Here is a 26,332-nt window from a genome sequence, read left to right as displayed (position 1 = left end):
AAGGGGGCGGGGCTAACAGTGCTTGTTTGTGACCCAAGATGGTCCCAAAACATCACATGTTCTTGTTCTCAACCGATAGCAGAAATCTATTGTAATAGTCGGGTTTCAACCCATAGAGGCCAGTCACTCTGACATTTTACAACAAAATATACTAAATTGAAATACTTTTACCATGTTGAGAGTTGGGCCAGGATCAATCAACAGCACTACTTCATACCCAATGCATTTGTGTTCAGTAGAAAAAAGTTTTTAGTTTGGTTTTGGGGTTTAGTTCGTGCATTGTAGTAGTAGTGGTTTGCTCATGAAGCAATAGCTAATTAGAAATTATTTCCCTTAAATATTTGTGTTTTCTGTTCTCGTATTTCTGCCTTTAGAATCAGTGTTTAATTCCCTGAGAGTTGAACAGAGTGTGGTCTTTCCCATGAGTTAGCGAAACAAAAAGCCTGGCTCCCTTCTCTTCTGAATGACTGCACAGGAACAGAAACACTGGCATTCTCCTATTAAACTGCTGCTGGGCGGCAAACTGATAGATCCCTGATGGTCATGGTTAAGCCACTCTCCTGCTTTCTCAATGAGGCATTGGCCCCAAACTAACAGTAGCTGTGTTCTCAATACAGTTTTTCACAAAATGAAAACAATATTTCAAAAGTTTTGATAAAGTGTAATTGTGCTTTGAACATGTTTACATTGAAGGCTGTTTTGGGCAGGAGGGTCTCGTAACTTTTACGAAATCTTATCACGCAAGACTTCACTGTAAAAAAATGGATGCTCCAAACCTAAACTATTCACATTCCTTTGTGGGTCATGTGACACGTGACGTGTAATTGCAGGAAAACTGTTTCCATTGTGCTTTTACTATATATTTCAATATTAAAAAGTCTAAAAAACCTCCTTGAGAAAGCATAAATACTTTTTAGCAATATTTAAGTGTTTTTTCGAAATGCAAGTGTTTCCATTATAATTTTTTTAATTTATGCTATTTAGATTTTGAACATTTACAAGGGTAATGCAGCTAGTGTCTATGTTGGTATTTCACAGAGGAAACCAAACATTTAATGTGATAGCATGTGTGGCTAGCAGCATCCAATGAACACTAGCCTCCATCTGCCTTTTCGCAACAGTATATGGTCAGTCTTGGTTCCATGTTGGGTTTAAAGATAGTTTATTTCACATAAAAAGGCATGCAGTTTGATATTCAGCTTGAAGACAGCTGTGTTTAAAGAGTAACTAAACCCCAAAGTTTTGGCTAACATGCGTTTTGGCTGGAAATAAAAAAAAAAATGCCTTGATTATGGACGGAGCTACTGGAGCAGTTAAGACACGCCCAGTTTGTGGTATAAAATCTCCAAAGAACAATCTATGCTAGGCTAACTAGCTTCTGGGCTTTACACCATTCTGATCGGCTATATCGGATGGATCGATATTTTGCATTTTATGCAGTTAATGTCATTAGCTGTAATGTCCTAATTTGCCGATCCGATCCATAACGTCATTGTCGTGATGAAACTTTCTGTAGATGCTCCCATTGCATTGTTTTATTGTCTCATTTACACCGAAGAGTTGTTTGCTTTACAAACACGGCTTTATTTCACTCTCATTTATGCACAAAGGTAAAAAACCTATGAGCAAATGGCAAAAATGTCAATCGGTTGGAGCGAAGCGGTTGGGCGCCGGACTTCTTCCCCAGTCTACTGGCTCTGAAAGCGTCTACTGTTAGCACCTGTGTGTTCATAGCGGACACTTCTGTCCGTTTCAGGGTGGTGGTGAACACAGAAGTGTGTGCGTATGTGCGCCCCACCTCCGCTGTGCGTCTGTGAATACGGACTATAAGCAACAGCAGGTTTTTCGGTGTCACAGTCAGTAAAGATGTATTTGCTCCTAAGGCTATTGTGAAAGCAGGCTTGTGTCAATATTAAGTTTTTCAGCAACAAGCAGTGGATGATGCATTTGTTTATTTTTGTCCACGTGGCTAAGTTTTGGATCAAAGTACAGTCATGTTTAAGGTCTATGGATATTGTTTTGCGAATCACACCACAGAATATTTTGTTTTGTGTTTTTGAAGGTAAATGTGCACACTTTTGGAATATGATTATCCTGCTGGATAAAACGTCTATTTTTAAAGCTAAAACTATATCAAATGTATATATAAAACACTTTAAGAATAGAGCTTATCATCAGTATGTGCTAGAAACAATTATAGCAACAAATAACAGAATAACTGAGCATGAAAAGAAATGGAATGTTTGCTTACTTGAATTAGAGATATAGTTATTAGGTGTACTTTCTTAAAGGTGTGCCATTTGTTATGTTATAAATGTTTTGGTAATTGTGTTGTATTTTGTTTATTGATTTTTATATGGGTGTTATTGATTGTATTTTTCATTCTATGTTGTTCATTTTTGTTTGCTTTGTGCTCCTTTGTTATATCTTCTATTTCGCTTTCCTGTCACACCACTATGCATGTGTGGATGATTGTGGTATGTGGAATCGTGTATGCGCTGCACGTGTACGCTCTATCACTCCGCTCGGAGCATTCTTCCCCGCCCCCTGTCCCAGGTCCCAGGTCCGATAAGCGTGCCCCACATGTGCTCCGTCACTCCGCTCATCGCATTCTGCCCTGCCTCACATCCGCGAGGCGCGCCCCCCATGCTTTCTGTTGCTACGCGTGCCTGGACGCCTCAGCGCATAACTCCCCCTTTCCTCCTTTTGGATTTTCAAAATAAGGTCACCACAGATGCAACCAGATTAAATTTTCACTCACACTCACTGAAAAAATACTCGTATATGCAACCAATTTGGTCGCATTCTTTGGCGGTTTGATTTTCCGTCAATCAGGTTGTATCAAGGAATTCGGTCGGTTCCTACAGAAAACAACCTGAATTCATATGATTGGATCAGTGATCGCTGATCTTTTTCTAAACTCACTGACCCGTGATAGGTCCAAAAATCCTGATCGTGTAAAGCTCAATAGCTACTGAATACTCACTACACCTCTCTGTTCACAGTTCTCTCAATCCAACCTACTCACCACAGATTACAGAGTCCACAGGTGCTAATTTTTATTGGAGGGGCGGGGCTAACAATGTTGGTTCGTGACGTAAGAAGACACCAAAACGTCATTAACAAACATTCTCAGCCAATAGAAAAATGTGATTGTAATAGCTGGGTTTAAACCCATAGAGGGCAGTCACTCTGACATTTTTACAACAAAAATACCAAATCGAAATACTTCGACTAAAATGTCAAGAGTTGGATCATAATCAATCAACATCATAACTTCATACCAAAATACATTTGTTTTCAGGTGAAAATATTTGGGGTTCAGTTACTTTTTAATTATAACTCTTTTTATTTAATTACCCTCACATATTGCAATTACATAGCCTTTATACAGCAAGAAAGATGGACCCAATTTCTCTGTTTGAATCTGTGTGTAAATATGGCTGGACGTAATCTATTTTTACATGCTGCCATGCTTTACAGTATAAGAAGGAACGTTTGGAAGATTTTACATCATTTTGGCATTTGTACCTCTTTTATTTTGTTAAATTGGGATACTTAATTAAGAAAATATTGATGTTTTTTATAATTTGTTTGGCCCAGTCATGCAGACAGGTCAAATGTCAGTCTCAACTGCCTACTTGTGTAGTAATATTCCTGCATTAGGGAATTAGATTTCTTCCACAATGGGTAAACATATCCTCAATTTTACAGAGATTCACATGTTTGTTAGCCTGTGATGAACTGGCACCTTGTCCTGCGTATATTCCTCACCTAGTGACAGGTGGAACAGGCACCAGCAGACCCCCGTGACCCTGAAAAGAAGCAAGAAGGTTGGAAAATGGATGGATGCTTGTCAGCATGATCTGGGGGTACTTGTTTAAACTGAGATTTGATAAATCCCCTTAATAATTGTCATATGTTACTGTCCTGGCAATAAGGGGAGGAATTGAATGAATGTTTACTGGTGCAGTGAAGACCCGATTCCACCCACCCCTTAATGTCCTCCTCCATGAAATCCCCATACCACCCACATCCCACTGGCACCTGCTCTACTGGTATTCAGGTCAGCAGGAGGAGTCACGACTTTGGTCGGAGTGGTTGGTAAAAGTGGAAGGATAGTGGGGTTCTCGTATTCTTGTTGATTTTCAGTTTTTTTTTTTTTTTTCTGTCCTGGCACAAAAAGACCATGTTATTGCGAACAGTCGGCCTATTGTGAGACAACAAAGGGAAATAATTAAAGCACATGGAGTGATTTGTTCTCAACAAATAGAGGACTTCATCTGAACAATTGTCACAAGATTCAGTGTGACAGATTCACAATGATTATCAGACAGAGCCTTCATTGGCTTACTGTATGTCACATGGTCTGTACACTTTAGTTTGGATTTGTTTCACTTTTCTTACTATTGCATTAAGTATTTTACAAAAAAATTGAATGCTTCTTCAATCATCACCATTCCTACTACTTAAAAAAAATTAAGTAATGGTACACGTTGCTGTATTAAGGTGTAACAAGTCTTTCACCAATACAAAACATGGGCTGATCCATTTTACGTCTTTATTATTGTTATTGTTATTATTATTCCTTCAGTTCATACATACTGCAGTGTTGAAGCTGCAGGCATGTGTCTTGTGACTTGTCTACTCCTCTCATCACCTTCCACTTACTGCCGTGTGAAAAAGTGTTTGCCCCCTAAACATAATAACTGGTTGGGACATGCTTAGCAGCAACTACTGCAATCAAGTATTTGCAATAACTTGCAATGAGTTTTTTTCAAAGCAGTGGAGGAATTTTGGCCCACTCATCTTTGCAGAATTGTTGTAATTTAGCAACATTGGAGGGTTTTTGAGTATATGAACCACCTTTTTAAGGTCATGCCACAGCATCTCATTCGGACTGAGTTCAGGACTTTGACTAGGCCACTCCAAAGTCTTCATTTTGTTATTCTTCAGCCATTCAGAGGTGGGGTTGCTGGTGTGTTTTGGATAATTGTCATGCAGTAGAACCTTAGATACTTGAAGTTCGTTTCAAATTGAGGTCTCCTTCAGGATTTTTTGGTAGACAGAATTCATGCTTCCGTTTATAACAGCAAGTCTTCCAGGTCCCGCAGCAGCAAAAAAGCCCCAGACCATCACACTGCCACTAACATTATTTTATTGTTGGTATGATATGTTCTTTTTCTGATATGCAATGTTACTTTTTCGCCAGATGTAATGGGACACAGACCTTCCAAATAGTTAAACTTTTGTCTCGTCAGTTCACAGAATATTTTCCCAAAAGTCTTGGGGATCATCAAGATGTTTTCTGGCAAAAATGAGATGAGCCTTAATGTTCTTTTTGCTTAGCAGTGGTTTTCGTCTTGGAACTCTGCCATGCAGGCCATTTTTGTCCAGTCTTTCTTATGGTGGAGTCATGGACACTGACACTTATTCTTTAGATGTTGTTGTGGGGTCTTTTGTCACCTCTTGGATGAGTCGTCGCTCCACTCTTGGGGTAAATTTGGTCGGATGGCCACTCCTGGGAAAGTTCCGTATTTTTGCCATTTGTGGATAATGGCTCTAACTGTGGTTTGCTGGAGTCCCAAAGCTTTAGAAATGGCTTTATAACCTTTTCCAGACTGATAGATTTAAATTACTTCTTTTCTAATTTGTTCCTGAATTGGATCTTGTCTATAACTTTTGGTCTACTTCACTTTGTCAGGTAGGTCTTATTTAGGTGATTTCTAGATTGAGAACAGGTGTGCAGTAATCAGGCCTGGGTGTGGCTACAAAAATTGAACTAAGGTGTGATCAACCACAATTATGTTTAAACAGGAGCTGGGGGGCAAACACTTTTTCACACAGGGCCATATAGCTTTGTTTTTTTTTCCCTCATTAATAAAACCCTTCATTTAAAAATTGCATTTTGTGTTTACTTGTGTTATTTTTGACTAATGTTTAAATATGTTTGATGATCTGAAACATTTAGGTAAGAAATCAGTAAGGGGGCAAACACCTTTGTATAATTACAAGTTTCCCAAGATGCATTTCTAACCAACGGCAAAAACCTGAAGCAAACTGAGGCTAAATATCTCTGTTGATTTGCCACCTTTAAAAATTCTGAAAATATTTTAAGCGGGAAAGTGACCAAGTAGAATATAAACATGTGGTCATTTGATCCATAAAACTCGCAGAAACACATTTCATGCCAACATTTCAGAGATTTTTGATGACCTGCCAATGTGCTATTGACACAACTTCCGGTTAACTTCAAAATAAGAGCCCTATTTACTAAAGTGTTAAAAACTAAGAGAAAACAAGAATAGATGCTTTTGTTTTGAAAAGGGGATGTTTGGCTTTTAGCTTGAAGCTGGTCCCAGGACGATTTTATGTTCCGATCGGAATACATCATGGGGCAGTTGAGTATGACAAGTGTGCCCACTACAAAAATTTACCGATATAGTAAACATCCTGGTATTTCTTGCATACTCAATCTTTCCATACTATCTAATTGAAACGCACTACATACTAGATTTGACATCAGACTTAGTATGAGTAGTACGTTAGTATGTGAATTCAAACACAGCCACGGTTGGTAAAAGGCAAAAATAAGGCCTCAGTTTTGATTCAATTCTAATATAAATTGGGATAAAGGAAAAAAAAAAATCAAATAAACTCATTAAGAAACCTTCAGATTGAAGCTAAATCTCCAACATGCCTTTTCCTTTTTTCCTTTGCCACGTTTTCCCTCTTTTTCAAATCCTCAATGATGTGTGTATTGGGCCTCCGAGGCAGGTTTGTGTGCTTCTTAAGACTGTGGGCATCGGTCAGCGTCAATGTTCTTCTTGACACTGTGAAAAGCCTGAGCTGTTGGAGTAGAACACAGAGTAATAAGTTGCCTACCTAATTGCAGAGAACATTTTTTTGGTAACCAAATCAAGGACCCGCACCGAGTCGCCTCTGTACCCAACCACGTACTTCCCCTTCCTGAATGAACCAACTGTCTTGAACACTCTGTCTCTCACTATTCCTCCATCTTTTTCTCTCTCTGTGCGAACATGATGGCCTCTGGTCATATTCATCACCCTTCCTACTTGCACAGAATTCTGACCAATGCCTGTTTGTTTGTGTGCGACTCTCATCATCTTAGCATGATCTATCCTGACCAGGTCCAGTTGATAGACCCTACAGTCTAGTTTTGTTTATCTCGCCCACTTGTCCAGCAGAAAACACAACAATTCTGTTCATGGCCTGTTTAAAAGCCCCTTTTCAGAACTAAAAGAGGAGAAAGTAGAGGAGGGGGTTACAAAAACAAAACAAAAAAAACAGAGGAAACAATTAAGTTGCACCTCCTCCCCATGAACCCTGTGCTTGCAGTTTCCCAGCTCTACGTTCTGTGAACCAACTTGGAGGCCTTAAAAGTGGCTCATTATTCTAGTGGCGGTGGCGTGTTCCAAGAGCGGCTTCCCTCAATGGCTGATGAACACAGAGAGGGATTTGTTCGAGGCTTTTGGATCACCACATTTTCTACTAATTATTTTAGAGCTGATTTAGGAACTCTATCTATCTATCTATCTATCTATCTATCTATCTATCTATGGTTACCTCCAACAGTTTATATGTCAAATTAATGAGTCTTTGAGTTTATCATTTTTCTCCAAAATTAATAAATTGAGTACATTTTTGATATTGTCCAACCATTGCCATTGTTACATGATGTTTAGTTCAGTCGCACAATAAACTGAATTCTGCTCAATAACTGATCAAATGACACACAAACACTTTAAACATATCTAGCAACTTCTGTATAAGTAGGGATTTCTTTCTACACTGGAATGAGAACATAATTTTGACAGAGTATAATTTCAGCAAATGTTCGCAACATAAATCAAATACAAATAATCATATGACCATTGTGCTTGATTAGAAGTAGTGAGAGCATATGATGATTTTAATATAACTGCCCATTACGGAGTTATACACACATGTCAGGGATTGTTTACAGATTATGTTACAGTGTCCAACAAATTTTGATGTATTAAAAGGATTATTAGGAATGAGATAGCACATATTATGCCAAAAAAAATGTGAATTGTTTGAATATGTAAGGACGTTTTTATATTGTTGCATATATTACGTTTAATTATAATGTGAACAATCAGGTTTTTTTTGTTTATCGAAGAAGTACACATACAAAAATGAAACGGTCTGTTAATATATTTTGACTTGTTAAGGTTTCTAATCTTCGAATACTGATGGACTCCTCCTGGGATTCCCTGGTTTCAACTTTTTGTCCAAGGATTACCATGAACCAGGATTTTGAGGAATTTGTATGTTTTAAACTCCTACTGTGGAAGGATTTATCCTCCCCTGCAGGCTATAACGTGAGAGCTCTCGGGATTTTTGCCGTTACTGAGATCAAACATCTCAAATGTGTTGGAAATGCTTTAGCTTTGAGCTTCTGATGATGATTGACTCTCACTTTATGCAGATTGTCATAATTAGGTAGCGTAAAAGTGCCTGAGCGATTGTGTTGGTTGTCAATGGCATTCCTGCGCCGCTTGTGACTGAAGTAATATTTACATAGTTTGACAAAGTGTGCGATGAACGGAAGGCACAGTAAGAAAAACAGAGTAGCAGGGGGACTCCCTGTCCCTTACCACATGTTTATTATCCCAGTATTTCAGAGATATGAAAGATTAAATTCATAATATATTAGTGTTTCTGTGAAATGTGGGTGTGCCCCAAGGCTCAGGCCTAGGGCATGAAACAAAGCCTGTTTTGTTGCCGCCAGGCAGAAAAAAACAAACACAAGAAGGGCCACACATTTACCTTAACACATCCTGTTTTCCACTAATGAACATTAAATATGTATTTTTGAGGTGCTATTGGCATCTTGTAAAAGTTGTAATGGGTGATGTGTAGGAGAAAGAGAAGAATGTGTATGAGAGGGCATTTATGCATCTTTAAACAGCCACAGACATGAGAGAGTCGAAGTGAGAGTGACAGCTCTCTCACACGCCCTGATTCTCCGATATGCTGCTATGTTATGTTCTAGCCATCCATCATGTTGTATGTATTTTCCTGCATGGACGAGGAAAAGGGGGGGGGGGTCCTTGTAATGATATTTTGCTTACTCTTCACACCAGATTGAATATGGACTGCACAAACAAACACCATGTATGGACAGACCTGCATGAATTATATAGAGATGGAATGATTGAACCATTATAGTAATGGAAGTAATACTAATGATATAGAAGGTCCCAATGTATGGGCATCATGAGTTTTTTTTGAAAAATCATGATGAAATGTGCAACCCGGATCCAAACCAACCTGACATAACTCAATAACAATTATGAACCAAGATATGAATTTTTCAATTTTTGCCAAATGTCCAAACTGATCCGGATCCCCTCCAAAAGTGAATGGACTCTTCCATGGCGTACAGTCTATCCTACCTGCTAACAGTCAAACAAATAAACATCTTACGTAAATAACTGTTGTTTTGCTTCCTTGAAAACCTTGATTTTTGATAGATGAGAATATGTTTTCAAATTTTATGCGAGAAGCAGCTTTATTATTGCTAATTTTTCCACCAAAAAGAGCAATTCATGTTGTAGAATTAAGGCCAGCATAAATACCGGTTGAGGTTTGTTAATCCAAGCTAATCTAATAATGTCTAAACGTGTAACTTGTGTTTATATTAAAATAGAATAAATTCCAATTAAATTTAGATTAAGCCAACATAAAAACCCTATTTATTGCCTTGAATAAATATATAATGAATGCAGGTCAGTTGAAATGATTGAGTCATACACAGCTATAATAAATATATATGTGTGGTTGTCAGGCTTCGGTGGCTGATGTATTGTCCTGTGTGAGTGTGTGTGTGTGTGTGTATGTGTGCAGGAATGCCTTCTCTGTCAACACTGTGGGGTGGTGTGAGGAAAGCGGGGCATTGGCCACTGCTTCAGGCTGTGCTCAGCCTCCACAGACTGCAGTGTTTAATTAGTGGGACCACAGCCATCCCACTTAGTCGTCGTCTTATTGGCAAACCCTCAGCGAGACTGTAGCCCCTCCCATTCCAGATGCCAAGGGACTGCTCCTGCAGAGATGTATGATTGTGTAATATTTATGGAGTGTACATGTTATGCTTTTGTAGGCTGGTATATTCATATAATAGATATGAGGTGGAAGGTAAAAGGATGTTGAGTTAGAGATGTTTACAGCATCATAATATCTATGTGGCTTTAGATTAGAGTGAGTGTCAGGTGAGTCCAGTGATGTATGAAACTCGATTTGTGCAACGATCAGCTGCCCCCAAACAGATGTCATTTCCTCATTTGGCCACAAATAACTTATTAACACAAAAGCGCTTAACGTACAGTAACTGTAGACACGTTTACAAGAGAGCTTTAATTCCCCTTTCATTCAGAATAAAAACTGAATCCTCTTTAAACTGACCTTGTAATTTCCTAATGAAAATGGCCATTCGGAATCAAACTGAAATCCGAATTATGTGGCTGGTTTATTCAGATTTTTATTCTGAATTGAATAATTCCTCAATCTTGTAAATGTTTTCTTCCACTTTAAATGAATTCCGGTCGTTCTGCATATGCTCGGCCAGTCGCGATGACGCTCTGGTGACGGCATAATCCAAGATGGCCGCCCAAACTCGAGCTGATGCTATTTATTTAATAAGAGCCTTAGAAGACGTGGCTACAATGAAAAGAGTGGATGGATAGAAACATGAACATGTGGACATTCACACGGACACACACATGGACATCAGCAAAGGAAACAGGCTTCATCAGGGACATGACGCCTTGCACCAGACCACAGAGCTTCACAAACGGGTCGTTCGAAAAGTTCTCTCTGTTGCACTAACCGCTGGCTTTGATTGGCCAAAGTACGGTCGTCTGCCCCCCTTCTTCTTCTGACTCCTTCTCCTGCTCATCTGATGAAAGTGAAACAGTATGTTATTGTCCAGCTGCTGCTTCAAAACTACAATTAGAATAACAGTGAGAACAGTTGCTATTATGTGGTCTTCTATGTTGTAGCCGAAAAGAAATGGTTTGTTGTGCATTTTTCCCGATAGACGAGATAAATGGTAAATGGATGGTAAATGGACTAGATTTATATAGCGCTTTATCCCCACACTGAAGCAGTCTCAAAGCGCTTTACATATCAGCTCATTCACCCAATCACTCTCACATTCACACACCAGTGGGACAGGACTGCCATGCAAGGCGCTAGTCGACCACTGGGAGCAACTTAGGGTTCAGTGTCTTGCCCAAGGACACTTCGACACATAGTCAGGTACTGGGATCGAACCCCCAACCTCTCGATCAGAAGACAACCCTCTACCACCTGAGCCACGGTCACGTTCTCCCCGTCCAATCAGAACCCTTCCCAACCCTCAGACATAAAGCTATAAATCTGTTTTCCTTGTAAATATCAATTCGGAATTACTATTTTCATGTAAACACGAACCAGAACACTTTAATTCTGATTAATTTAACTAGGGATAATTAATTCTCAATTAAAAAACATCATGTAACCGTAGTCATTGTTATTAATATTAACCGTCATGTCCATGTCATCACCTTTTTTTCTCTGGCTGTTCACACGTCTAATTTCCTATGTTGCTATACATAATTTCATCAGCCACACCTTTTTTCCCCTTCTTTTTCCATTCCCCTTCCCCCATACATTGTTTCCCATTTATCTTTATATTGCATTCCTACCGTTTCACTTATCCCACCCCTCCCTGCTTGTCAGTCCCCTCTCAGCTATAGCGGGTATACCATGGTGGTGGTTGTAGTGGGGGGGTAGGGTGGTCCTGCTTTACTGGCTGGTTTAATGAGCTCCTGTGGGGAATCGGACCATCGAAGCCATCAAAAGGCGCGCGCCTGCTATCCAGCAAGTTCTGTTAAACAGATGCGCCTCCTGCTAATGATAGTACTGTAGGTTCACTTCATATGCAGCATCGTACACACACAGCAGCAGGATGAGAAACCATGTGTCTACTGTCGGTGTGTAATCCATCAGATGATAGAGAAGGTTTACAGAGGTCTGACATGACTATGGATGATCTCCTTTTCTTTGCTGCTGACGGTGGGGGCTGGGGGGTGGCCCATATTGTACAGGACAAATAACAAATGCCTCTTGGTTGCACTTTAAGTAGATCTAGCTGCAAACATAGAGCCACGGCAAAGAATCTGTGTACATTAAAGTGGAAACAGGGTGGGGTTTTAAACCCTGAGCCAGGGGGATATAAATGTTAGAGGCTTGAGATAGGCTTGTTTAAAACCCCATGTTTTAATATTTTCAAAAGGAAATGGATTTAGGAGAGTTAGAGTTTTTCAAATACAACTCCAACAAGAAGTGGAAGATGGAAGTATGTGGATGTGGCACTGACCATGGTACTGAATGCTTGGAGTGGACTGATGACAGGTTTTCAAAAGCAGCTTTTGAAACTAGAAAACTGGCACTAGATCACAATTATGGAAGTCCATTAAAAAAAATGACAATACAACACTATAAAAACTTAGCTTTTGTTTTATTCTAACAAGGGACAATGTAAAGTGTTTCTAAAAGCTCTAATTTGATCAATTGTCTACTGTTGTAGGTTCAAACTCTCCTTTCATTCATCAAACATTTAACTCAGCCCAAAAAACGTCAGCATGCTGAGGCTGTCTTTAGTGAATCTCAGCATAAGAGAAAGTAATTCACAGTGCAGCACTTCTGGACGTTTGCCAGTCTCTGTTCTGACTGTATTCTCACTTCACTTGGAACCTTCCTCCGTTTCTGTCCGCGTTTGCTCACCTAATTAAACCTGAACCAAGACTAGAATGTTTTGGCTTCGGCACAATTGAGAGGGTGGTGCTTCTGCTACTGCTGGGAAAAGAAATGAGTCAGTGCAGGATTAGGCAACATTAGGAATAAAAGAAAACTATTAAAAAAATAATACTCTTTTGGCTGTAGTTAGAAGGAACATGATTTAAGAGAGAGTAGCTTTGACTAAGATTGGGTGAACAGCTAGCATTTATTTAAAGTTGTACACATCTGATGGGAATTTATTTGGCATTCCTTTAAATAGAGGTGAAAGTAATGGATTACAAGTACTCATGTTACTGTAAATGAATTGCTTTAATGGGTACTTGTACTTTTTGGAGTGTATTTCTATATCAGTCATTTTACTTGTACTTAACTATGTTTTAAAAGAAGTAAAGTATTTTGTTACATTTCTACACCCTACCGTTACTGAGTAAATTATTATTTTTTTTTTTTAAATGATCAACGGACATTGTGAAACTACAAAAACTGAAATGAACTGACGACAATCAATTTCATCACACCATAGCCGACCAACCAGATTCAACGTAATGCACCACACCAAAACAGCGTTGAAAGCAGATTATTTTCTCAGGTTTAGAGTTCATAAATAGCTATGCTATAATTAACTTTTTATTTTAATTTGAATTCATTTGTGTTCTTTTATACATAAAAAAAAAACAATTATACATTTTGACAAACCTTTTATTTTATACTGACTCCTTTGTGCAAAATAAATAAGTTCCATATGTGCAAGATTTGGTATCTTCATTTTTACATTTATACATGAGATGTTTACAGTATGCAAGGGAACTGTTTACCAAAAATTAACGTGGAGGGTGAAAGTAACTATTAACTTTTACTTTGAGAACTATTAAATTGAGCTACGTTTTACTTGTTCTTGAGTATTTTATGTATGAATTACTTGTACTTCATCAAGTAACAGTACTTCTACTTGAGTAGGATATATCAGTACTCTGCCTTTAATACTACTAAGTTGACACTATTTCCATAAGCATCACTGTGTACTTAATTATTAGGTTAAATAAAGAAAGACTGAAGCTTCCCATTCTTTAGATCCTTGGAATTGATTTCCCACTTTCTATGCACGGCACAACCTGAGTGTGTTTGCTGAGGGCTTCCCATGTGCTCCTTTGCTATGGCAGGTTCACAGCTCCTAGGCAGCCAGCCTGTGTGAGCCCATTTCTTTCCCACTGTAATGCAAGTGACCGTGAGGCCCCGAGGGGCCAGCTTGTATCCAGAGCTTGGCTCAGTTCCAGTTGTCTTTACCTCACGAGGATTTGATAATGTACTCATTTACATCTCCCCCTTTTTTTGGCGCTGTAGCAACCACAACTCCCTGCGTCAGAAGTGTAATGCCAAAATAAAACTTAAATGACAGAAAATGACCAAAAACATGAAAAAATAGTAAAAATGACTCCAAAAAACACACAAAACGACAACAGAAACAGAAAATCAGAGGAAAAAAAATACACAAATAACAAAAGCTAACAAAAACAGACTCAATTATTTGTCATTATTCTAAATTAATGTTGATAATGTGGCTCTCAGATCCGACACTGACACTCTGATTAAAGATGCCCATCTGTGCTGTGGATAAAGTGAGTGGGAATTTAAATGTTGTAGAGTTGGCCGAAATTCTTGATATCAACATGGAATCACGATCCAGAAAATTTATTTATTTATTTTAAATTGAACCAATCAAAGAAGACCCTAGAACAGGGGTGTCAAACTAATTCTAGTTCGGGGCCAAACACGGAGCACTTTGATCTCTAATGGGCCACAGATTTATGCGGGAAAACGCAACTAAATAATTCCAACATTATTGTGCCCTAGTTTGCACTTCTAAGCATACTTAAAATCCAAAATATGTAAGAAACTGACAATTCTGTAGCAATAAGTGTCATATCAGTCCCAACAGGATCTCCACTTTACATTTTCTAGATTTTGTGACCAATTTCTATTTAATTAAAGGAAATAAATGGAGGAAAATGTAAGGATTTTGTGAGAATTTTGAGTTTGTTTTAACAGTTCAACACTAAAAATGACTGCAATCATGCAATATAGGCACCAGAAGTGTTGAGCTTCATTTACACAGTGATTCATGTTTTATCACTAATTTTTACTTTGGGCCGGATTTGGCCCCTGGGCCAAGAGTTTGACACATGTGCCCTAGGAGATTCCATAGTTCTGACTGCACTTACAAACTTGTGTTTTTGTACCACTGGACAATACCAGTGTGTATTTATCATCGCAACATTGAAATAAAAACAAGTCTGAAGTGTTTAACTCATTTTTTATTTTTTTTGTTGATCTGTTTTTCGGACCATGTTTCCTTTTCATGTAGCATTTGTGCAGACAGTATGTTTGTGTAGCGAGTATGTGTGAAGTGGAGAGCTTCCTCTTCCCTCCTCTTCATCCCCTTCTCTCCCTCTAAGCCACATAATGTTACCAGGACAACCCCTAGCAGTGGTCGCTGTATCGCAGTGGCCCTCAAAGCCAGCACTCAGGAACCTCCTCACAATGGGAAGGCTGCATAAAATCGGGATAATCGCACTCGATTATGGGACACAATGGGCTCCCGCTTTTCAAAGATTCATTCATGGTGGAATAAGAGCCTGTGGAGGGAGGGGGGAAGAGAAAGGGGCGCCTTAGTCCCATCCACTGCTCTCCCACGGTGGGCACAGGCATGACATCAGTGTGGCCTGAAAGAGAACGGGCATTCTGGGCGAGCCCACTGCTTACCCCTTTCTGCTTATATACCCTTGCACCCCAGCCCCATTTAAACCACCACCCCCTCCCCTTCTTTTCTCACCCATGCCAGTTTGGATGCAGCGCTTGGCTGGGAGAGTTGGGGCCACTGCCACTGTTTGCATGTGAAACAATGGCCTTCAGAAGGAAGAGAGAGGAAGTGGAGAGCTTCACATGGTACCAGCCAAGAGCAGGGATGGCTGCCTCCACTCGTCCCCTTCGCAGGCCCCTCTTTTGGCTGCGAGGTTCTAATGTGACCCCAGCACCCCATTCTCCCCTAGTGTCCCTCTTTCTCCTCACTGTAACCCCTTCTTCTCTGCCCCTGCCCATGGTCTCATCCTGAAAAACGCAGCCATGTTCCCACAACATGTGGAGGGAGCAACGATGGGTGATTTCTCATGACACAAACCTTAGCAGATCAACGTGTACATTCCTCTGGCTTTTGTTTTTTGTGTGGTTGTGGTCATTTGTTTGAAGAGGAAATAGCTTTCCAACACATTTCCCTAATTAGAATAATGTGATAGTGCTCAATGCAGTGTGTGGGCCCATGCTGCTGGGAGACTGGAGGGAAACCAGCGTGACAGCATCCTCACATGAATCACTTAGATCTGTTTGGGATCGCTTTGAACTTTAGGGCTTTGGACTTTTCCTGAATGGTGGGCTTCCATGGAAATATATGGACTGTGTGTTTATGTTCAATGAAAGAACCCAGAGACAATATGGTGCAGTATATATATCTATACTGTAGATGTATACAAGGAACCGAGAAGCTGAATCATTCATTCTTCATTTTAATGTCTTTCATTCTCCTAAAAAAAAAAAAAAGCACTACTTACAAAACACTGACGTCCACATTGTACCATTAGCTAGCATCATCTGTAGCTACGCCATCCACGTTAGCTTGATGAGTCTGGGAGCCGGCTCTCCAAGGGATTACAGTGTCCAGGGAATGAAGTGACCCTGTGGGATTTTGGCTCCTAAACTCACACACTGACTCCTCCCTCGAGGTTTGCCCCTTTTAATTATCACATTTTTCTACCTTTGTTGGATGTATGTTTCTATCTGAGTGTGTATTTGTCATTTTTAACTTGGTGGGTGCTGGTTGAGCCAGGGGGTGGGGGCTAAGGGACCGTTTTCGAATCGTTTGGATGGGGTAATTCAGGTTGCTGCTGTGGTCAGTGGTGTGCTGTTGTCTGGACTGTCTTGAATGGCTCGTTTGTGGATGGGTGACAGCGGATATCTGAGCAGAACTACGACTGTTCTTTTCACCCACGGGCCTTATCTCACCCTGGGACTTTATCTGCTGACATCTGGCAACCTTTTTTGGATGGAGCAGTTGTGAGCTTTCTCTCGCGCTTCGTTGTGCTAATTTTGCTCTTTAAATACCAAAGGCTCGGGCTTTGTTCCTATAGCTAACGCTCATAGCTTCTACCTCAACTCCCAGAGAAATGAAGTAAGTAAACAGGATTCAGAGCAACTGTTTAATCATATATTATTCCATGGAGAAAAAAAGTATATTATCTGTTTAGTTTTAAATTGATCTCATTTGTGTTTTAAAGTTGTGAGGTACGATGTATGATGTACTAATACAATTATTTTGACCTAGCTCTCATCCAGATTGAATTGATGTGTAAGATAATTACATTAGGATCTGAAGAAAAAAAAGCGTCCTTTAAAAGTTTCTTGTCATAAAGTTTAAATCTTCATTTTTGAGCAGAAGTTACTTAAAAGCCTATTTTTTTCCCATTTTTTGTGAACTCCAGAAAATTGAATGATATGTTTTAAGCTCATTATTCACAAGTTAAGATTATGTAAAAGAACATTTTAAATTCTAAAATGCTATTGGGGTTCTGTTGCTTTGAATATTTTTTTGTATATTGTTTTTTTATATTCTGAATATTTGTATTGATAATACTGGTGTTTTTTTTCTATTTTTTATAGTTTTTTACTATTATTCTACTACTCTATTTATTGTTTAAAGGCTTAACGGTTAATTTGGGAATGTTATTTTGTCATCACAAATTAAAATTTGTTTTTTCTTTTGTGTGCAAAAAGTGTTCAATGGTTTGTCCAGTGAATGCTGTTTTGCACGTTATCGTTCTGTGGGTCAAACAATCCGGCTTGCGAACCTATCACCGCCCTAGTCAGAATAATGAATTCATCATGGCAGAACATCACCCACTTCATCATCTCTGTGCTAAAAATAAAGGAAGGGAGAGGAAAGTGGGGAGAATTCAATTATCAGCTCTGATTCTTATGAAATGGGATGACGTTGTGATGCTAATTTAAGTAATTTCCCCCCTTTTTAATGTCTGGATATCATCAAGTGTTCTTTAAATCAATCATTTGTTTAAATGAAGGCAGAAATAGAACGCACGTCTGTTGTTTGCTTGTGGTTTGCACGTAGTTTCATGTATTTCACACTTCACTTTGAAATTAATAAGGGAAGATGGGACGGGTCCATCTGTAAGCCCGGAAGCCGACCAGGTGGTCTACCTTTAGCCAAGTTCTCAGCACAGCAGTGCAGGCAAAGCTGGGGGAAGTGTGTCTGATATCTATGTTCCAGGATCAGGAGAGGATAAAAAGACAAGAAAACCTTTGCTTTTGAAGAACCTTTGTTGGTTGTTTTGTGTTTGATTGTCACCAAATCTGACAGAAAAAAAACAGCCACTGCAGTTGGTGTTATTATCATAGTAAAGGTGAATGGATCTATTGGGATCCACTGAGGCTTGGGTACGAGAACAGAAACAGCTATTACAGTTACGGCTGCTCGATTATAGAAAAAATAATAATCACCATAAGTCACAATTGAATTCCTGATTATTCAAACTATTACTTGTCAACCAAAAAGTTCTTTTTTTTTTGTACCAAACAATGTAAAATATAATCTTTAAACATAAATAAAACAATTCAAACACTAAAATCAAGTATGTTTACTTTTGCACAAATCAGAACACTCCTTGCACGTGACGTGTCTTTGCTCTAGGCAGGGACGGCGCTACACCGGGGCTAGGGGGCGCTATAGCCCCGTCAGGAATTTGTGTAGCCCTAGTTAGGCTCCTTGAACATTTTATTTAATATTTTAAAATATTTTTATTATTAATTTATTGAGTTCAAAAACAATAAAAAGTTCCAGAGTAGCCATTCTGTTCCAATCAAATCCCTTCTTGTACCCCATATGTTATTCAGTGGGGCCCATTGATTAACATATACTACAGTGTGTGTGTGTGTGTGGTAGCGGATGGGAGGGGTGGAAGAGTCTTTTTTGCGCATCATTTTAGCGTTTACTAGCAGTCCATTGCAATGGATAATTAAAAAAAAAGAGTTCTTGTAGAAAATGAAGACCAAGAGCTCGTCTCCTTGGGAGCCTCTACAAACTTTTACCCATTTCTGTCACGTTGCCTGTCACCTCCGCTTCACGTGAGCGCAGTTTTTCCCGCATTCGGCGCGTTAAAACATACCTGAGAAACCGAAAGGCAAACCCTCGACTCAGCAATCTTGCCTGCCTGTCCAAACACGCAGAAACAACAACAAACACATTGTTCTCCAATAAAACAACTAGGGTAAGATTAGAGTTTATCCCTGACGTTTTGCATTTTAGATTTACTGTCTGATTATTGGCAGGTGAAAGAGTGGCTGTCAGCTGTTGAATAGGTCATTTTAGCTCATAATTTATTTTTTTTTGCCATTGCTTTGTAGTCACTTGTCTGATGCTTAACTAATTTGTTAAATAATCTTTGACCAAATTCAGTTAAAACTACATTTATATCTAATATTTTGTGTTGCACAACTTCTTTTATTGAAGAGAAAATTAGAAACTCCTTGTAAAAGTAATATCTCTTTTTTTTTTCATTATCAGCACCCCTACATATCAAATCCCACACCCCCTTAGCACCGGGAGAGAAAACATCCTGGTGCCGTGCCTGGCTCTTGGTCTTCATCATCAAAGCCAAAGTGTTCTCATAGAAACACTTTGACTTGTGTTGCTTGTTTACCAAGCGTTTTTGATGCTTTTCTCCTGCCATGTTTCAAGACCGCCAGCAACAACTTTCCTCAGGTTAGCCTGGAGGCTAGCTTTAGCTTTGGTTTCAAGAGGGGCGGGGCAGAATAGCTTGCATGCATTAAACAACTCAATGTTAGCATAATAATCGGTGTGTGCCAAGCTTTATTCTTTGTAGACATTCTAAATTGTGGAAGACTGTTTTATTTAGCAAATACAACATAGATTTAATTGAAAAAAAAAAATATATATATATATATATATATATATATATTTTTATTTTTTTTTCTCGATTATGTTATTTTTGTAAATGTTGAGTATAATAATCAAAATAGTAATCAAATTTCAATTAATTGCACAGCCTTAACCACAGTGGTTCCCAAATTTTTTTTGAATGGGGACCCTATTTTTATACGACAAATTCCTAGCGACCCCAGATACATTTTTTCATGTAGTTTTTGATCATTTTTGTTACACTGTGTTAAAAATACAGTGACAAGTGTGACAGCTCATATATTTTATTACTGCATTTTATTTTAATACAAAGTGAAAATATAGAATACATAATCAACATTTTTTCCTCAAAATGGTGATGTACGATATAAATCTCTATATTTTTAATTCAAATAAAGTCTGGCCAGAAAGACAATTCTGGGTTAAATTTGCTGCTACAAAATGACACACAGGCACATTTATTAAAAAAAACACTTTTGGCTTATAAAGGACAGCACGTGTGAGTGAGTTCTGTAGTGTGGTTGTTTCAAACTGGGATTTTCATTCTGTTCTGAGAAGTAACGAAAGCAGCAACTCCTAAAATGAGTATTTTAATTAATACAAAATAAGCTATAAAATATTCATCTGAGAAAAATGGAAAAATTGTAAAGGGCATTGTTTGACTGTACTCAATGAATATTAGTATAAGTAAAAAAAAAAGGGTATATAGTCGATATTGTCATTTACTATATTGCCAAAATAGAAACCTCGATATATCTTAAATCACGATATATTGTCCAGCCCTAATCGTGACCCTATTTTTATATGACAAATTCCTGGCGACCCCAGAGACGTATTTTCTAGTTGTTTTTTTACCTGTTTTTGTTCCACTTCTTTAAAAAACACAGAAAAGCCAGGATTAGTGGACAATGTGACAAGATGCACCAGCTCAGATGTTTGTATTTCCTCCTTGCTGTACTTTGTAATCCATCACAGCAGACATTTTAATGTGAGCCCATTGGAACTGAAGAGCTACACAAACCAAGTCAAGCAAAGAATGTTTAGAATTGTTGTCACAGTTTCCTTCTACAGCATGTGTGTCAAACTCAAGGTGGGGGGCCAAATCCGGTCCTTTGGGGCACCAAATTAGTAAAAATGATAGAAAAAACATGAAAAATTTTATAAATTACTAACTCATTCCGTTGCAGATATGTCAGCCACTCCAAAAAAAATCTATTAAAATCCGCAATATTTGCAGAGCTCAGTTTTCCACTTCTTATATCACATGACGACAGTCATTTTTTTCCTAAAATTGTTGAAAGAACTCTCAATTTTTTCAAAATCTGGCAAATTTTCTTCAAAATATTTAACGAAAATGAAGATCCTGCAGGGACGGATATACTGTATTCACATACTTTATCATTTATATATCATTGATACATGGAATTTGTAAACCAGGGCACGTTTATGTTGAATTTGTTTATTTTTCTACAAAAAAATATTCGTGGCCCAGTTAATGTGAAACTGGACCATATTTGGCCCCTGAACTAAAACTAGTTTGACGTACAGTATATATATAAAGCAATATGGCCGTGTTTTGTTTCTATTTCCTCGTTTTTATTTTCTCACACAGTTGTTGAACACCTGCTTAACTGGCATGTGACAGACCCAGCTGTGTCTTTGCTCACTGACAAACTCATTCACACTTGGATGGGACTGCAGGATAGACAATCAACACTCATTCATTCAATACACTGAATTTGTTATCATTGTACGAATGTATGTGGGATCTAAAAATATAATAAGCATGCAGTCGTCACTGAAACAGATAGAAGCACCATCTGGATCAATCTAAATATAAACCTAAACCCGATAGGATTTGCTTTACACATAAGAGAATAGATTGAGTCGTGCTGCATTCACTCTGGTGCCATTTATTGCATGTTCTCCTTTTTGGCTTCCCGAGTTCACAGATTAGTATGATAAGTATAGACAACAAGTGTCAAACTCAAGGCCCAGGGGCCAAATCCGGCCCTTAAGAGCACGTAGAGAAAGTAACAATGTCAGAAAAAACATGAATTATTGTGTAAATTACCAAATATTTCAGTTGTAGATGTCCCGGCCCCTCCAAATACACAAATTCAATGAAACTTCACAATGTTTATCACACAATACAGTCATTTTTTTTTCTTTAATCTCAAATTGTTGAAAATAACTTTTTAATGTCTCAATGTCTGCAGTTTTCCTTAAATAATTTCACAACATTTTCCCAAATAAAATAAAAATTGGTCACAAAAACCAAGAAATTTAGAGTAAATTTAAGTTCAGCATCACTTTTACTTGGATATTGTCAGTGCCTTACATAATTCATAATATTTTTATGTGGACGTGCAAACTATTTCACAATGATGTTGAAATTGCTTGTTTTCCCTCTTATAATCTGTGGCCCACTTGAGCTCAAAATGGTCCCAGTTTGGCCCCTGAACCAAAAATAGTTTGACAACTCTGGTGTAAACTGATCGCATATTATTTATTTTTAAGAATGTGTTCAGGTGTCATTCAGGTGCCCAGTCATTACACTGGATGGATGGATGGATGGATGGATGGATGGATGGATGGATGGATGGATGGATGGATGGATGGATGAATGGATGGATGAAAACTAAATTCTGTCAAGCATCAGTAGTATATGAATCAAAAGATCTGTATTATTCTGCGCAATTTAATGTATTCTGTTAGGAATTGTCTCAAATTGACTTATTTCATTTATTTATAATAATAAATAATGTGTGAAGCCAAAATGATTTTTTTGCTTTTTAGGTTCTACTTGCTCCATGTACTGTTGAAAATACTTTTAAAGATCCCTGTAACAAAACTAAAAACTGACTTTCTCTTATTGGATATTACTTATATATAGAACATTTGGAAAAATCCTATATGAGCTTTTTCTCTGTAACATAAACTTGACAAAATACATGATTTCATTAGCAAAAAAATACGATGTAGTACTGTATCATCAAAAGGGTGTTTTTTTTGACAACTGAATGGTTTTGCACTGCTGTCTCACGTGTTCTCTCTCTCTGCCACACAGTGCCAACAGTATGCCTAAACAAGTGGAGGTCAGGATGCACGAGAGTCATCTGGAGCCCATCGAGGCCCGCCCTCAGTCCAAATGTGCCAAAATCTGCTCCAAAATGTTCAAGAACCTTTTGCTCACCCTCACTGTCCTTGGTAGGTGACTTCATTAATACTGGTCCTTCATCTTTTTGTTTTGTTGTTGTTTCTTGTTAGAACTCAGACAGCTAATGAAACGTGCAGCATGCTAAGGAGCCACTGTTTAACTCACAGATGGCGTCCGTGCTCACATGACTGGGTGTTGTGACCATCCTCTGCTCGCCGCCACCTGCTGCTGTCAAAAGCTTCATACTACCATGAACACTTTAAACAGCTTCTGAAGTCACATGAATAATATTCTGATGAGCTGCAAAGGATCTGGCAATAGGGAGAGGTTTAATTGAATAAAATCAAGAAAGAAACCCTGGTGCGATTTTGAGGTTTCTTTTGCTTTGTGTATGTTTCACAAACTTGGCTCGACTCCTACAGAGCAACAGAGCCAGGCTGAACATTGATCATCCCTCACTGGGAGAGATGGGAGCGTCACACGGTGCATACAAATGAGACAAAGTGCCATCCTTAACAGCTGAGGGCATCTGTGAGACACTTCTAGGATGATTCAAGCAAAGGATTTAAAAATGTGTTATTTAAAGAAAAAAACCAGTCTGGGTGTCAGGGTTGGGGTCACTTACATTTTTCAGTAGCAATTACGTCTTCAGTTGCCCATGTTCAATTACAACTCAATTACGATTACGTTGATCAGCATTTTTCCCCAATTACAAAATGATTATTTTTCCCCTGAAAGTCACTTACAATTACCTCTCAATTACTAAAGTTCAATTGCAATTACAATCCTTTAATAAATAAGCCCATAAAAACGTATTCTTCTTCTTGTGTTAGCTTTCTGTTAGCATATCTTATGATAACGGGTCAGTTATTATGACCCATGTCTCAAATCAGCTGTAAAATACACTAAATATTGTCTATCATTCAATTTGTTTCTCATCTCTTGGTTACCTTGTTAGGCTTCCTAATCAATTAAAATATTGGTATTAATGTTTTTTGTTGCGGGTGTCTGAGCCTGTTTTTCTGTCAGTGTAGCCCTCGATTAAATAGCTTTTTGAATAGAAAGTGTCTATTTGTACGGTTGACGTACAGACAACTCCCAGTGCTATTGGTACGGTTACCGAAGTACAGGTACGTAGCGTTTTAGGTTTAGGGTTAGGATTAGGTTAAGGGTTTGGTTTAGGGTTAGGATTAGGGTTAGGTTAAGGGTTATGTTTAGGGTTAGGATTAGGTTAAGGGTTAGGTTTAGGGTTAGGTTAAGGGTTAGGGTTAGGGTTAGGGTTTGGGTAAAACCCAATATCGCAGCAATTTTTAGGGTTTGGGTTAGGTTTAACGTAAGGTTTAGTCCTAATCACATGACCTAAACTGGCCAAATAGGGGTACGGATGGTCACTGCCTTTTAAAAATGGTTAATTGATCCTAAAGAGAACTGACAGCTTGTAAGAAAAGTTGATATGAAACATATTTTAATAATTATTATCTACGTACTGGATGTGTAAGACCTGGAAGTATGACATGGTACCCCAGGTTTACGTTTAATTAGATAGTAAATTTCCACACCAATTACAATTACAAAGTTAATGATCTGAACTGAATTACGATTACAACAGCAACAGCTTTTCCAATTACATATACAATATAACTATGCCATAATTGTAGTTATTTATCAATTACACAATTACAATTATAAGTGACCCCAACCTGTCTGGCTGTACTGGCTGTCACAAAAGGACCGACGCTAAGGAGGGATGTTGGTTTTGTGTGGTGGAGATAGAGCGTTATGGTGAGGGCTGATGGTTGGACATGATGACCTTTAGAAGAGTGGATAGGTCATTGGATAACAAAGGTCTAGTTTGATCAGCTCACTCACTCTTCAGACTTCTGGGGCAGAAAATCCTCAACCTTTTATCAATGCTTAACATTTTCAAATCAAATCTAAATTTGCTGTTGGCAGATGGAAAATCTAGATTTAATTTTGATGTCGACCGATATGGGATTTTCAAAGGCCGATGCAGATACTGATTTAAAAAACAAATAATAATAATAATAATAATAATTCAGCCCATATCTAAAGCCAATATTTGAGGCTGATATACTTTTTTTTTTTTAAAGCACATTGATTATGAAAGACAATTGAAACACTCATATGATATAAATGCGGGGTCCTTTTGTCAGTCAAGCGGTGGCTACAGCTGCCCACACGGGTGTCTGATCAGGTACTATTAGAATATATCCTTATCCTATTATATCGGCTTTTTATTTGTAAGCCTATTGGCTTCTACCTCTCACATGCACATGCTATTATTATTATTATTATTATTATTATTATTATTATTATTATTACTTTGTTGTTGTTGTATATTCATATATCCAAATTGATGTTTTTTTATGTTCTTTTTTTTCCTTTAATGGCTAGTCTAAAGTGCTATAAAAAAATCTTATACAGTTAACTCTTTGAAAGTGAAACATCATGTATTCTATCGCTCTTGGAAAATTCAGCAAACAGACAGGATTTTATTTTTTCATAACAATAGACAGTGGAGGAAAATGATCTAAACCAGGAGTGGGCAACAGCAGTCCTCCTGATGTGTCCCTGCTCCAACACACCTGAATCAAATGAATGGCGCGTTATCATGCTTCTGCAGAACCTAATAACAACACATTAGCTTCGACCAGGTGTGTTGGAGCAGGGAGACATCTGGAAGTCTCAGGAATCTGGCCCTTGAGGACTGTAGTTGGCCACCCCTGGTCTCTGGGATGATACATTATACATACATACATCAATGACGTATGAGGATTTCACCGCACGATATTTCATAAAATGTGCATCATCAGGCAAAGTTTGCATTAATATTATGATGGAAATAAATATAGAAATGATTTGAAATCTTATACATGACTATATTTTAACTAAAAAAGGGCAGAAAATACGTTTGAATAGATCCAGAGTCATTTTAAAGTGTGTTTTAACACCTCAGTGATGGCCAGACAGTCGCATAACATGATATTTCGACACTTTGAATAACAGAATAAATTACAAAAGTAAATTAGTAAGTAATTTTTAAAAAAAGTATACATCAAAGTGAGCGCATATATACTAAATCACTACATATTTGGTATATTTTTATGCATTTAAACCTCTTTTTAACTCAAATGAATGCAGTTGGACAGAATATTTATGTGTCAGGTCATTGACAATCATATTAATATCAGTCCCATATCAAAAAACAAACTTATTGTTTTGGTTTTTTGTTGGAAGGGACATCAGATTAATATCGGTTTGAGCAATGCTGCAATATTGGAAGTGAAAAAGTTGTATCTGGACTCCTCTAGTAGGGCTGGGCG

The 26,332-nt window shown here is 38.2% G+C and overlaps 1 protein-coding gene across 4 annotated transcripts in view; it reads left to right on the top strand.

Moving 5' to 3' along the window:
• slc1a2b (solute carrier family 1 member 2b) overlaps positions 1-26,332 on the top strand; it is a 47,659-nt gene that overhangs the window by 4,895 nt on the left and 16,432 nt on the right. Inside the window, exons 1-2 of one of the 4 annotated variants that reach the window (XM_028449085.1) lie at positions 16,478-16,601; positions 22,899-23,038. In XM_028449085.1, the coding sequence (XP_028304886.1) occupies positions 22,909-23,038 (130 nt within the window). In that variant the 5' untranslated portion in view covers positions 16,478-16,601; positions 22,899-22,908. Of the gene's footprint in view, positions 1-16,477; positions 16,602-16,725; positions 17,048-22,898; positions 23,039-26,332 lie in introns of those variants that run through there. The other 3 variants (XM_028449083.1, XM_028449086.1, XM_028449084.1) reach the window with 3 other exon arrangements.

The sequence above is a fragment of the Gouania willdenowi genome, chromosome 6 (assembly GCF_900634775.1).
Source record: "Gouania willdenowi chromosome 6, fGouWil2.1, whole genome shotgun sequence".
Classification (NCBI taxonomy): domain Eukaryota; kingdom Metazoa; phylum Chordata; class Actinopteri; order Blenniiformes; family Gobiesocidae; genus Gouania; species Gouania willdenowi.
Note: the sequence above shows the minus strand (reverse complement) of the source record. Positions and strands in the feature narration are given on the sequence as shown.